Source organism: Aspergillus sclerotioniger, assembly GCF_003184525.1.
Source record: "Aspergillus sclerotioniger CBS 115572 chromosome Unknown BO94scaffold_10, whole genome shotgun sequence".
NCBI lineage: Eukaryota > Fungi > Ascomycota > Eurotiomycetes > Eurotiales > Aspergillaceae > Aspergillus > Aspergillus sclerotioniger.
In genome coordinates this window covers 857,094-870,919 of record NW_020291000.1, presented here as the reverse complement: position 1 = coordinate 870,919, position 13,826 = coordinate 857,094, and the positions used below count along the sequence as shown (strand labels likewise).

General features: G+C 53.1%; 2 protein-coding genes across 2 annotated transcripts; both read left to right on the top strand.

The window, feature by feature from the left end:
- The first annotated feature begins 3,857 nt into the window (after positions 1-3,857).
- BO94DRAFT_30260 (uncharacterized protein) lies at positions 3,858-4,650 on the top strand. Its single transcript, XM_025606761.1, has one exon. The coding sequence runs from the start codon at positions 3,931-3,933 to the stop codon at positions 4,450-4,452; it is 522 nt and encodes a 173-aa protein (XP_025468937.1). The 5' UTR covers positions 3,858-3,930; the 3' UTR covers positions 4,453-4,650.
- A 1,851-nt stretch (positions 4,651-6,501) lies between these two features.
- BO94DRAFT_29979 (putative C6 finger domain protein) lies at positions 6,502-8,235 on the top strand. The gene is made up of 3 exons (XM_025606728.1): positions 6,502-6,734; positions 6,798-7,127; positions 7,197-8,235. The coding sequence occupies exons 1-3, from the start codon at positions 6,614-6,616 to the stop codon at positions 7,847-7,849; spliced, it is 1,104 nt and encodes a 367-aa protein (XP_025468936.1). The 5' UTR covers positions 6,502-6,613; the 3' UTR covers positions 7,850-8,235.
- The last annotated feature ends 5,591 nt before the right edge of the window (positions 8,236-13,826 follow it).

Genomic DNA, 13,826 nt, shown 5'->3' with positions numbered 1-13,826 from the left:
ACGAGGCCTACCCGCATTGGTGCTAGTCGGCATGGATTCGCGGGGCACGTCGAGAGAATCCCCGGCCAGAACACAGACACAGACACAGAAAGCAGAGGGCACGAGGAGTACATGAGAAAGGGAGAAGAGATGTGAGGAGACGTGGTACTCGAGTGGGACGTCTCAGGCAGCAGTCAAGGCGGCACGTCGCCGCCATCTTTTCCCCAACCGGCATGCTACACCAGGCTCGTTCTTGACCATCATCCACCGTTCCAACGCCTGACAAAGGCAATCCCAGAGGCCGTACACGGACGCAGTTGGTCATGTGGGTTCGGGGAGGTCGTACGATTACCAACCAACAGTGCTCTGGGAAGCAGCTGACAGATGGAGAGTAGGGGGAAATGGCGCAACGAAGGTGATACAAACCTCTATATTCCCCTCTCTTCATCCCCCCCCCCCATCCTACCAAACTGACAGCGGACGCTTTCTGCTAGGATCTCGTGTCTGCAAAGCCGCTATGACTCCGACGTCCAAGACCAATCGCGACCGCAGCATTCTACAACCCAGACTCACTGGGACAGGATAGAAGATGATATACGAGCACGAGCACGAGCACGAGCACGGAGTATACAAGATGCCAAGGATTAGAGACACCTTTCCAGATCAGAGTTGGCGGCCTTCCAATCGGCGTACTCCTTACAGCACACAGCACCCTAACCCCAACCTACCAGTAGGTAGGTATGCAGTGACGGTGTCCTCCGTGCCCATACCTTACTATGAGTGGAAAGTACAATAAGCCAGCAACCAGGCTAGCCCTTAGCTCGGCACTCCCAGGGTTAGAGCAAGACCGGCCTGTTTCATCCTCGCGGGCACTTATCTCGAAGCGGGCATGCTCGACTGGGGGGTCCGGCCCTGTGAGTCGAATGTTGGCTGTGGACTGGGGTCCTTACGTGTCCTGCCTCGAGCTTGCCGATGGAAATAGTGGGCTGGTAGAAGTCGGTTAATGAAGAATGGCTAATGCACCTGATTCTTTTAACAGGAGACTTCTCTCGTTCCTGCTGTAGGGGGTGTCCGTGCTGAGAGGCAATATCGCCCCGACGCCCCTATTCTTTTTTTTTTGCTTTTTATGACCGTTATGGGTGCTCGATAAGGGTGCGTTGCATGGTCCGCCAACCGTAAGGCGCCGGGATTGTTTCATCAGTAGGCAATCCTCTCTAGGCGCTTTTTGGCACCCTGCCGTGCAGGGGTGCGCGGACACCCTTTCTTCTTCTATGTCACAGTCAACCGATCATTGTTCCTCCGAGGAACTACTAGAACAGGATCACAATGCGATGAGTGGACACAATGATCTCCGGGCCGAAAGAGACCCTTGCGATCGAACAAGCAAAACGGGTGAAGCTCGGAACTCGGAAATCCGCTCAGGGTCTGTTTCGGACGGATAGATCACACGGGGGATCAATGAAAACAATAATGACAATCTGGGATGATGATGACTTGCTTACAGCAGTGGTCCGTTAATAATTATGAATAGGACATAATTACTGCATCGAGCGCGAACTCCGTCGATTCAGCTCGATCAGCACTGGGCTGTATAAGTCCGACGGCGCGTGATTGGCCCCAACGGGTTGCAGAGTCCAGATGGCGTGACCAAAAGGTGGGTTAGTCCAGTCGGACCGTCGATTCCTACCTTCTACCTATGTCCTCCGACCACTGGGGGGGAGCAACATTGTGGTCAGTCTGACAGGCTGGGAAGCAAGGGAAGCATTCCATATCGTGACCGAAGTGGACCAACGACCGCGCCGTCATTAGGATGGATAAGATGCACCACTCGGAGAATTTTGACGCATGGCTCTCTCGTGGGGAGGGGAGGGAGAGGGGGGAATGGGAGCGGTGCGACGAGGCACCTTTTTAGCTGATTTAGTCCCTGCAGAAGCCGGGGAGAGGAGAGGGTGCAACTCTTAGTCAGGAGGTGTAGCCAACTCCATTGTTCTTGCCTGGGTAACCATCCCTCTATCAAACATCTACATCATAGTACGACTCCGTGGAGCGGACCGCGATGATCAGATAATGGATGTATGATAGGGCAGAGCGTTGATGAATGAGGCGAACTTGTTTCATGTTCGATACGAGACAATCCCACTCGCAGCGCTAGGGCGGAAAGGATTCGAGACAACTTCGATCTTCGCCTCTTCGCTTACGTATATCGGCTGCCCGATCCCGCTAGCGATGCAGAGGCTGACCAAAGTAGCAATATCCACGCGTTTAGTCTCAAGCATCCATCCGGACCTCCCTACGGTCTGCCTGACTATCTTGCTCCAAGAAGGTCAATGTACCAAGGATGCGATAGATTGGAGGCTGTTAGTATCCTCAGTTAGATTTCTCCCACTCCGAGTCGTGGTATGGGAGATATTATCCGACAATCCTACCTCTTGGCACCTAAAAATAGCCATCCTGGGAGAGAAGACAGCGTCATTGTCGAGGAGGCTTCGACTCCGAAGGGAACCAACCGTCCGGAAAGTATTGAGGGACGCGGGTACGTAATGGCCATGAAAGTGTTCGGTTCTGGTTGTGCGCAAGAATTCCGAGCTTTGTTGTTCCTGGGAATCGAACTAAGGTCGGAACCGGGTTTATCCATCCACGGCTAGCGAAGGCTACTAATTATAATACAATATAATCTGGAGGTTCAAGAAGACCCTGAAAGGCCAAGCAATCTGCTTGGATTAAAACCGGGTGCTATGAAGCTGGCTAGTGGTTTGTATGCATGTCACCATCCCATGGTTGATACGCCATGCAATCTATATCGCCCATCCCTCGCTCCTTGCACGTATGTCCCTCTCTCTCGAAGAGGACAGGTGTACTATTTTCTTTCTTTTAATTTAATTTATTATTTATTTTTCATATTAGGCCTAAAGTAGTAGCCCTGTGGCAGTGATCTTGTCATCGTACCATTCTGGAAGTAGCTCCGAATGCGACGTTGACAATTGCAATGGGGTCTGTCTGTTGAGATCGACTGCAGACGCAATCCCTTACAGAACACCGCAGTCGGCCAGGCCAAGCCCACTGGCCACACTAGGATTGAAGATGTGATCCTTAATCATACCTTGGCCTAAAAGGCCCACCTGAGTCTGACAGATCTGGTCTCTTTGGTTCTTTTCCTTGCTGACGGAGTATATTTCCAGGGTATATGCAGGTACGATTGCAGCGTGGACGTGGGTGAGGACGTGGACGTGGATGATGTGGGTTGTGGGTGTGTGGGTGTGTGGGTGTGGATGGGCTGGGAAGCGCCGTTACTGCTGCTGCTACTAGGTACTATTATCACTACTGCGGCTGTTGTAGGAACGATTCCACAGGCGAGGGAGCATTTGCTGAATATCACCTAGTTCAGTGGAATCCGATTCGAGCAAGATCACAGTCACCCAAAAAAAAAATATCGAAAATTGCGAGAAGAATTAAAAAATCAAAAATAAATGAAGCCCCATGCCCATCCTCATTAACGCATCTGTGGAATCACCAGTGGGATTGCTGGAATGTGCAAGTCAGGATGACGATGATTAGGCCCCTGCCCCATGCCCTGCGGCGGCTCACCAATCAACAAAGTCTCCGCCGGCGAGGATGACGACTCCAGGGCTTCTCGAAGCTCAGCAAACTTCGAGTCTCTGTTTCAGCTGGCCGCTAGACTGGTTGGGGAAATCTGGGCACGGCGAAATCCTTTCCCCGCCCAAAGGGGAAAGTCCCTCGCGCCCCAGCGCCGTTGGTTGGCTGCCGGCTCCGGCCAGACCCATGCGGTCGCCCAATCGATGGCGGCCGTCACCCTGGCCCCAACGAGGAGTTAAATTTAAAACCACGCTCTCCAAAAATTCTCAGTGGGTGAGGGCCGGGATCCAGATTCCCCAGTTCTTCAAATGATTGACAGGTCTCAGCTATCAGCGTGTCTGCCCCCTGCTAAGCCCAATGGGGGAGGGAAGAACGCATGCCTCCATGGGAACCCCACCCCCCACTACTACTAGGAGAAGTCTGGGAGTGGTCTGGTTACAGGCGTCTGTCACAGACCTCTGGGACCATGGGCGAGAAGGGTGGGCGATTTGGGAGGACCCAGCTGGGGGGGTTAGAGGGATCAGGGGTATTTTTTTTCCTGTCCGCACCAGCCCAACCTATCTCCTGGAGTCGACTCTCCTCTCGAGGTACTACTCCGTAGGTACCAACCAATGCACGATGCACACGCATGCTCCGGATGGTATGATATGGGGGAAACTTTTTTCTTCTTTTCTAATTTTTATTGGATTTCTATCTTGTTGGGTGATTTTTGACCAGTACCCATATCCGATGTACCTTAGTCCCTGGCAAAGGTACCTACCACTTGGGACTTACTGTGTCATAAGATCACCAATCCCACCTTCGATGCCAGGAACCGAAGGCAACCCAGCCCAGTCCCTTCCATGGTCTCTCCGGGCTCCTTCGATTCGACAACCTTAAGATCCCACACAGCCACATTCCATGTGACGGCAATGATCCCTGCTAATATGCTCGAATACCGCCATCACCCTTTTCAGACACTCGTCGGCCTCTGCCCACCTGGTAGGTTTGATGAGGTGTTTCAATTGGAGAATCGCCTCGTTCCATACTAGTAGTATGTACCTACCTACCTACCTACTACTAGGGACTGAAGGGCTGAAGAATGCCTGGCTCTCTAGTTCCTTCCTCCCTCCCTCCCTATCGACCAAGTATGTTCCAAGTCAGGCAGGTCAGTAGTAGTAGTACATAATCAATCTATGATCAGTAAACCAGGTACCTCGGAGGTATCAGCTGGGGTAGGGATGAGGCTAGCCAGTCGGGCAGTCCGACACAGACCTCGTTAGTACTACTGACTAACTACGGAGCACTTGGAGATGGTATCATCCTCAGGCATATTAATAGCAAAACACACCCGCCTGGTGTTTCAGCCTGGGTTAGTAAAGGCTTGCCCACTTGAGGGGAGCTAGTCAGTAGTCCTCCGACCTGATTCTTCAGCACTGACAGTACCTTAATACGGGGGGAGAGATGGGGGACATCCTCCTTGGGCGTTATTTAGTAATAATGGTTGCGAATAATCCACGCATATTAGATTGATCTGGCTCTTCGTCATCGCCGGCATCATCAGCACTCTGTCTCATACCTCTCCATACAACTGACTCTCACACTGGGCCTGCCCTGTTCCTGGTCCTGTTCCTGTTGTCTTGTCCCTTTACTCCTTTCTGCTAATTCTCCATTATCCACCGACAACTTCTTCTCTGCCTTCCTTTTTCTTTGCTAGTTTCCCCCCCTCCCCCCCCCATGGTCACCCCCATGTGAATTCACCACCACGGTTGTTGAATTGTCCTAATAACCTTTTTATTTTATTTTGTATTTTATTTTTCCCTGTCTCTCTGGCTCTCTGGCTCTCCCTCCCTCTCTCTCTTATATTTCACGCATTTAATTTTTTCTATCTTTTCTTTTTTTTCTACTCTCTCTCCCTCTCTTTTTTTTCGGTTTTTATTTTTTCTCTCTTTCACACCTCTGATTTGGCTTTCACAGCCCCTTTCTTTGCAGTCCCTCTGTCCCCTAAAAACCTAACTTGGGGGGAAGCAGAAAATCAGACTCCTATTGCTGGTACTAAGTGATCCCAAAAATAATAATTCTTATTCCTTTACCCCCCCGGGTCGAAATTTAAATCCCAGCGCGCGCAAAGTCCCGAGATCCTAGATCCCGAGAAACGATACCACTACTGCATAGTGGGCGTGCCCACTACCAAACGGAAGTAGGTCCTCCTCCGTATTTCCCTCCTGCCACTACTCCTCTTACTACTCCGGACTACTTTACTTCCTTTGCGACGGTCCACTACTTACAACCTCTCGACTCGACCATTCATTCACCTTTTCTCCTCTCGTTGCTTCTCTTTCCCTCCTTTAATCATCCTTTCGCCGGCCCAATCTTTACACTTGATCATCATCTTCAATATCATCATTATTTGCATCTGCACCCGGCTTCCCATGCGTTCTCTCGCATGCGTGTGCTTTTCCTTACCTGCATCGTCCGGGTTGTTTGATCCCTACTAAATACCTAATCATCCCAATCTGCAGGCCGGGTCACCGTTCCCCTCCAACCATCAACACACTACTGTCCTGTCCCGAAATCACCCTCTGCCACACCTCGGCCTTGGCTACACTCCCACTTGGAACCCCCCTCGACGACAGCAACGACGCGACGAGCAAAGTACAACATTATCCAACTATTTATTATTTAGTGCACGCGCCTTGGTCGAATTCGTCGGAACGAAACAATTCGAAGTTCTCGTCGTCTGGTGTTGCCCGCATATTGTTACCCTGCGTGCTACGGATCGAGTGTGGAGTTTCGCAGTGCTGAAACGAAGGACTCGAGTTACCTACAACGACCATCGCTAATCATCAGCGCTTCTGATTTCGGGGCGAAATCGTGCCCGCTTTCCTCACTGTCCACTTCGGCGCATTGCATGACCCCAACCCCACCACTGTGGTTGAACCGTTGATTTCGTTGCGCGACTGGGCTGTCCGATCAAATCATCTGTCCCTCGCCAATCCCCTGTTCGATTAATGCGCCCTTAGCCTAAGGGCTTCGTCTTCTTATAATAATCTTTAGGGCTATGCCCGCGGTCGTCGAGGATATAATACCAACCAACAATTCAGAAGGCACAGTCATGGAACCATCAACTGCGGACAAGAAGCGCAATAAGCTTGGATATCATCGCACCTCTGTCGCATGCGGTAAGCTCGCAGTTGCTGGTGTTTTGTTCTGCATCTATACATTGCTCATTCTTATTACGACAGTACATTGCCGGCGACGAAAGATCCGATGCCTTGTTGCAAATGACGACCCTCAAGGACGATGCGAAAACTGTATCAGACTACGAAAGGAATGCCAGTTCTTCCCCGTTGACCAGCAACCTCCGATTGAGAAGAAATCCCGCCCCAGTTCTCGCTTGGAAACCGCATCGACGGACCCATCCACTGCCTCCTCTTCGCCTCCGAATGTGACTGGGGTGGAACAAACCGAGCCATTCTATCCTTATCAACCCATGCCATTGGGTTCCAATCCAGATGTGGGAGCTTTCAATGCAGCCACCTTTTCTGGGAATCCAATGGCACCATTTCCTCCAGGTGTGTAGTGATCCCCGGCGATGGGAAAAGTTGCGAGATCTCAGATGTGTTGACAACCGTATGAAACAGATCGCAATGTTGGTGCTGAATTTGTGCCGCCTCCTTCAATCGATCCCTCGGTGCCGTGGGACGAGTACACGACCATCTCAGACCCGCAATTATTAGCGACAATGTCGGCGGGGAAAGCGATGATGAACATGCCCACGAACGTGTGGGGTCCGACACCCAACCCCATGGCGCCAATGCCAACCACCGCGCCCCTACCAGGGACGCCTACCGTTCCCTCGCAGTCACAAGGCCTAACACAGGCACCCACGTATGCCATGCAGCCAGACGGAACTGTCTGGCAAGTTCCCACGCAGCGGTCGATGACATTCTCCGCCCAACCTGCGGAAATGGCGATGGCGTATGCGAACCAAGGTCCATTCATGCAGCCATCGCCTGCAGAACTTAAGAGGAGAATGACCAGTCCAGCTCAGTCGTTTCCCGGAACTCCTATCAACCCCCAGAGTCCACCAGCAGCAGATCTACAGGCGGTTTCCGTATCATACCCAGGACAGCCAGCAGCCATGGGCTTCAACAACTGGCAGGATATGAACAGCATGTCCCCTATGGGCATGGTCCAGTATCCGATGTACACGAACGATCCGGCCCAGCAAGCAGGCTTTGGCAGTCCGCCGCCAATGGGCCACCCGGGCCACGGACATTCCCCCCAGTCATGAGCTGAAGGGGGGAGATGACGAGCATTTCGAAAAAAAAAGCATCAACGGATCTGTTAATAATAAATACCCCGTGCTACGTCTTTCATCCTTTTCGTTTCTTTCCCATATCATTCCATCCATGCATATACCTTTACTTTACCAGCTGGACATTAGCGGGCGCAGAGGATCTTGGGCGGTATCTTTATCCTTTGTTTCTTCCATGAGACCCGATCCCTCTTGATTGAGGTGTCATCCTTTTACGTGCGCGATTCCAGGGGCGAGATTAGATTCTCTTCGCTCCTCGTTCTTTTCCTTCGCCATTTCTTTTCTCCTCCTGTTTCTATTAGCTTTGGATATCCACGGCGGGGTTCACGAGCTACGCATCCAGCCACCAGCGGGACAGGTGTCTGATTCTTGGTTTTAGGTGGCGTTACCGGCATGGTTCAGTCTCGTACACCGATGATGGCGCGGTCATCCAGCCCGCATCGAAGACCAGTCTGGACCGACCGGGTTCTCATGATTTCGTTTGCTTTACCACCATCCCCCTGCCATCACCCCCTCCTTTCCCCCTGTCACTGGCGGATCGATGGAAAGGGTGGACCGGATGGGAGTCAAGCTGCTATGTTTGTGTTTTTTTCTCTATTCGCTTTCCTATTGACATAGACTACCTCCATAAACCTTCCTCTATCTAGTACCCAACCACATGGAATAGAGACGGGCAGGTGGCTGCCTCTTAGCTATATCTCGGCCGGTGGCATGTATCAGTTGATTACTAGGTTAAGCTCGCACGAAGATGGCGTCATGCCACGTCGTTGGAATGACTGTTCCTTTTAGTCCTTTGGTCCCTAGTATTGGCACTCAAAGTATATTCCGACCTGCCTTGCATACATCAAACCACACAGAGAGAAGTCGCCCATTACAGGCGCTTGCTTCTGTCAACCTACAGGGCCCCATAGGATCTGGAGTCTTGCATCCATGCTTTCTGGTTGCTACTAGAGTCTGGTGGAACATGCGTCACCGTGGTGCGATAGAAGACGATTCCAAATTGCGATGATCCTGTAATTTTACGGTCGACGCGGGGCAGTCACTGCACATCCACTTGTACGACCGACCCCCATTACTACTACTACCCAGTACTACTCCGCGAGGCCGTGAAGATAGGCATGGGGGCCTGATACGCCAGGCCGGTCGGAGATGACATCATCGAAGTGACGCGATCTGGCCGGGTCCCGATTAGGTCGTCACGAGTAGATAGTGGATTCGTTTGAGTAGTTTATCTCTCCGGCTCTCCTCCGTCTGTCTCAACACTGATTTATCAGACCTACGCAGCTCTGGTTTGTTTGCTGTGATCCTTTATCGACCATCTATTGTCAATAAGTGTGACAGCAGATTGCTTTTTCCCCCTCCCCTGCCACTTTACCGATAGCACGGCCACACCGACGCGGTGATTGGAAGACATCACGATCCTGGCCAGCTGCAACGGCGATCTCAAACGAAATCTAAGCAGCTAGATGCCACCTGCTGCTTATCCTGAGCACCCCCGGACCAAACATATCTTCGTGCTTGATTGAGACCGATAACCCTCCCGACCAGCCTGCCAATAATAGGAGCAATCTGCAGTGCTCCTTATCACGCTGTAGGATTTTCGTGACGGGTTGGGATCGGAGCAGACCAGGAGAAAGTATATTTGCTCCGAGATGATAACGGGCCTCTGATAAGACCGGTCGGGGATCGAATTGCCCAGAGATTTGGGGGAGAGCCACGCTGGAATGCGGTGTCACTGCCCATTTCCTGGGTGTCGCACTGGGCTCCAGGCTGATTCCACCTGGTTATACTGGTGATGAGTCACCGATTCTGCAAAATTGTCACCAGTGTCGTGTGTGTCTGAGGGGCAGTGTGTGGGTGTGGGTGCGCCACCAGTGGTGAGTCTGGGGTCCGATAATGCGGAGAGCAACAGCCTCACTTTATTAATCTTGACAATGGCCCTGATAGTCACATCAGCCAGGCTGATAACAGACGTCATGCTGCAATTTTGATTGCCCCTTGTTGGTGATTGCAGGCGCCCAAGTTACCAGGTTCACTGTCCGCGACGTGACGTGTCCGTGCCCTTTGGGCCTTATCTCCAGGCTTTCCGGGCGTCTCGACGGCGAAAATATGCAAAGTTATCAGAATGATTATCGCAACTCTTGGCCGATGGTCGGCGAGGGTCTCTGGTTGACCGAGGGTACTCCTCGTTCAGTACAAAACCCGGCGCTGCTCCCATTGGGCTGAGACTCCTGATCTTTTCGCCCAGCGACAGGGACTGGAAGAGCCTGAGTTGACCGCCACTCACTTGCGATGCCTTATCGTGCTCCTGTGGGGTGCTGAGTGTGGTTGTAGAAGCCAGCCAACCCTTGGGCGCTGAGAGCCTTTTCGACACGGAATCATATATAAACAGTGGGAGTGGAAGTTGTCGACACAGTCAGTGACTGTTGGCCTTTTTTTTTAATTCCCTCTTTTCTCCCCCAGTGTCCCCTTGTCCTCTTCTTCACATCTTCAGCAAAACTTGCGTTTCTCCTCGTTCCTCATGCACGGTCGGCTCCAAAGACTTAAGAGTGGCCGTGTGTGTGCTGTGGATATTATTAACCTCGACTCCAGTGCCCCGTTTCTGCTCCAAGCTAACTCCACGCCCTTCCCCGTGCCGACCCATCGGTTCATGCTAGCAGCTCTTGTATACACCCACTTCCTCTTAGATAGGGACACCCTATTAACACATGAAGACACCCTTTTCACGCCGCAGCCTCTGCCTTCCTGCATTGCTAGCCAACCCCCCTTTCTCCTCGGTCGCATCAGATCTACTCGCGAGATCCTCTTGGCCGCACCAGTCAGGCTCCATCAGGCAATCCTTCTGGGTAACCGATCATCCGCTGGCATGCTGGCACGTCTTATTGCCACAGACTCTGCACCTTTGATGCGGGCAGAGCAGACTGCAGGGGGTTGTGTTGGATTGGTTTGCCTGGAGTTCCGGCGCATCCGCGGCAGCCGCGAGAAATCGAATCGTTCCTAGTGTGGGGGAAGATTCTCCTCACCATCGACCCTGATCAGATGTAATTTTTATGCTCGCGACCAACATCCCTGATGCATTCCTGATGACTATGACCGGTCTTTCTATGGTCGCTGGCTGGCTGACAGCGGCGCATGACGCTACGATCCACCTTCAAACGAAAGAGCGAAAGAACTTATTGAACCTTCAGCAGACTGGAGACTTCCTGCAGGGAAATGGGTGGTCAACTGCCGAGTCTGGAGTACGGGGTGAAGGTACCCCCAATCATACCTCTTACGACTACCTACTACGGGCCGGATGTCCTCCGGGGGTTTCCGGGGGTTTCCGGGGGTTTCCGGCTGATGATGACGGCCCAGATCGTCCCCGTAGTCGATGATGCGGTATGTTGGTTCAGGTAGTGCTTGACGTTGCCTGATTATGATGTTGCCTGATGGGAAGAGCTCATATCCCCTCCTTTATACACTACTATACAGGGATCCTTGTTGGTGACCCCTTGAAACTGACTACATTATTGAGGGTGTCCTAGATCCATCCGGGTTAACTGTGGCGGACCCGGAGCTCGATTTGCCGGCCAGCAGATCCCAGACACAGGCCACTCTTAGCGACGGTACACTTACTTGGGCCGGTTAGCCCAGGCACAGACTTGCGCTTCAGAGGACCGATTTCCTGTTCGAGCGTCCCGCCGGAAGGTCGACGCTGCATCCGGACCAAAAGGGACCAGTCCGACCGGGCCAGAATGGGGGTTTGCGTGGCGGCGTCTCAGGCATTTTCGACACGCGGATGATTCGGATTGTTGACGACAATAACCGAGTCTGATAATGACTTGGAACGAGCCTTATTGGGTGTGGCCGTGGACGATGAGGTAGTAGGTACTACTAGGTAGGCAGGCCGAAGCTTGTGTCGATCGAATACTGGCATTTCCCCGACCAACGGAGTTAAGGCCGGGCGGGTGAGTCAGCCGGATCCGTCCACACGGCGCCACTCGCCCGTTTTGCCTTCCTCCCAAGGCTTCCTGGCTCTGCCCGTCGAACTCTATTGCTTTTGCCACGCCCCCATGACTGGCCCTTTCACATGTTAGCTGACCCTTTGCTTGCTTCTGGCTTGCCCCGTGGTGGCCACTCTCTTCGCTCGTCGTTGCTGCTGGTACTTTTGACATCGGTCGCCTCACGGCGGCGATCTCGACACCCTAAGTACATGGCACTATTATTCTGTCGCTTCAGGCTGACCCGATGGACGGCCATTGGCCCCGATGACCAAGGCTCATTACATGCTTATCTGCTTATCTGCGGACTCTTATCTCCAGGGCATCGTGGGTAGCGTGGGACACCGTGATTATCGAGCACTAGTGTGGTGGACCTCGCGGTTGTTCCTCCCGTGGGGCCGAAACGTGCTTGAGTCTGAGAATCAGTACGGAGCAATCAGCAACTACCGCTGGAGTACGGAAGACGGGAGTTGGGTAGGAGACAGACTGCCTGTGCAGCATGCAGTGGCCAAGCGACTGTCCTGTGCTCGGTTGCCCTTCTCATCCATCAACCATGATCCATTCCCCGGCAGGACACCCACTTGGACCGACCAACGATGATGGCTAACGGTTTCCCTGGACAACCTTGTCCAGACTTGGCAATATCTTATACGCCTGGGCCCTCAGCCGTGTTATAATTAACTGCTTACTATGACTTGCCACCGCCAGGGGTTTGGGATAGACTGGGGGACGCCTCTTGCACCGTGCTTTTGTCCACGGCCGCGTGCACAGTCGTTACAGGAAATAAAAGATGGGTCCCGAAGATGAGCCTGATGAGCACCGTCGTCATCGCTGTCGTCGACCGAGGTCTCTCACGAGGTCTCTCACGAGGCTCAACCTGGTCATCACGACACGCCAGGACGAGGCTGTGACCCGGCTACTGCATCATCGTGTGCTGTAGCTGTACGATTAAGGGTCGCTTCGGCCAACAGAAGATGTGGCCAAGTTACAGAAAGTACACAGTACACCGAAATGCCAGGAGGACAGACACAACGAACTAGGGTCATTGTGATTGGAGAGGGCCAGCTCCCCTCCCGGGTTGAGACTTGAGTCAGGGTGACAAAGGGACCCCGCAGCCACGGGTGGACCCACCTACATCAAGATGAATCGTGGATTTCGCCTTGATTAATATTCCTGAAATTCGGAGTGGGACAAAGGGAGGCGATGAGGCTGTAGGGAACTAGGGATTGCTTGTAGCGGCAGTGCCTAGTGGCTAGTCCGGCTGGCGTGGTCTGTCGAGGTCAACTAGTCCATGCTTGTTACGGACTTGAAACGCGCGTGACGAGACCGCCGATACGGTAGCCAGTTACCGGCTCATACGCGGATCGGGTAAGATAGGGAATGGGAGGGGGAAAAGCCCAGCTCCGGTGAGCATCCCGTAGGTAGCATAGTCTGGGCAGGTGCCAACCTGCCAGCTGCCAGCTCTGGTCCGGTTGAGTACAGTAGGTAGGTTAGGTAGGTAGGTACCTGCTTCATCGGCCTGACTCCTGCGCTCTTCGGTTAGCTCTCTCGCGTGGAGGAGAGGATCTAGTATTCCGACCAAGCCTCTCAGCAGCCAGCACGCCGGGTTGGCAGTGGGCTGGCCCGGGAGGGACCCCCCCCTCTTCTCTTCATCCCCCCCGGAGGACTGGACAACGATGGACGGACTACTCAAGTCCACCGTGCTCGGGAGAGGACAGCAACCTTAAATCGGGCAGTCTGGACTGGACGGTTGTCAGCCATGTGCCTGACGGTGGCCCATCGTCTCCATCCCGCGCTGGTTGCGGACCAGCCGACGAGCAATGGAGGGGACTGCCCAGTGTCGAGGACTCGGGGGTCGTCCGGGCCAGACGGACAGCCCGATGGTGGACAAGTCCCGCCCCGCCGCTAGCGCCAGTCTTGACTCTCGAGGCCATCGGGACGACGCCCTTGGTCGTGGTGGCTGGTCTGTCATA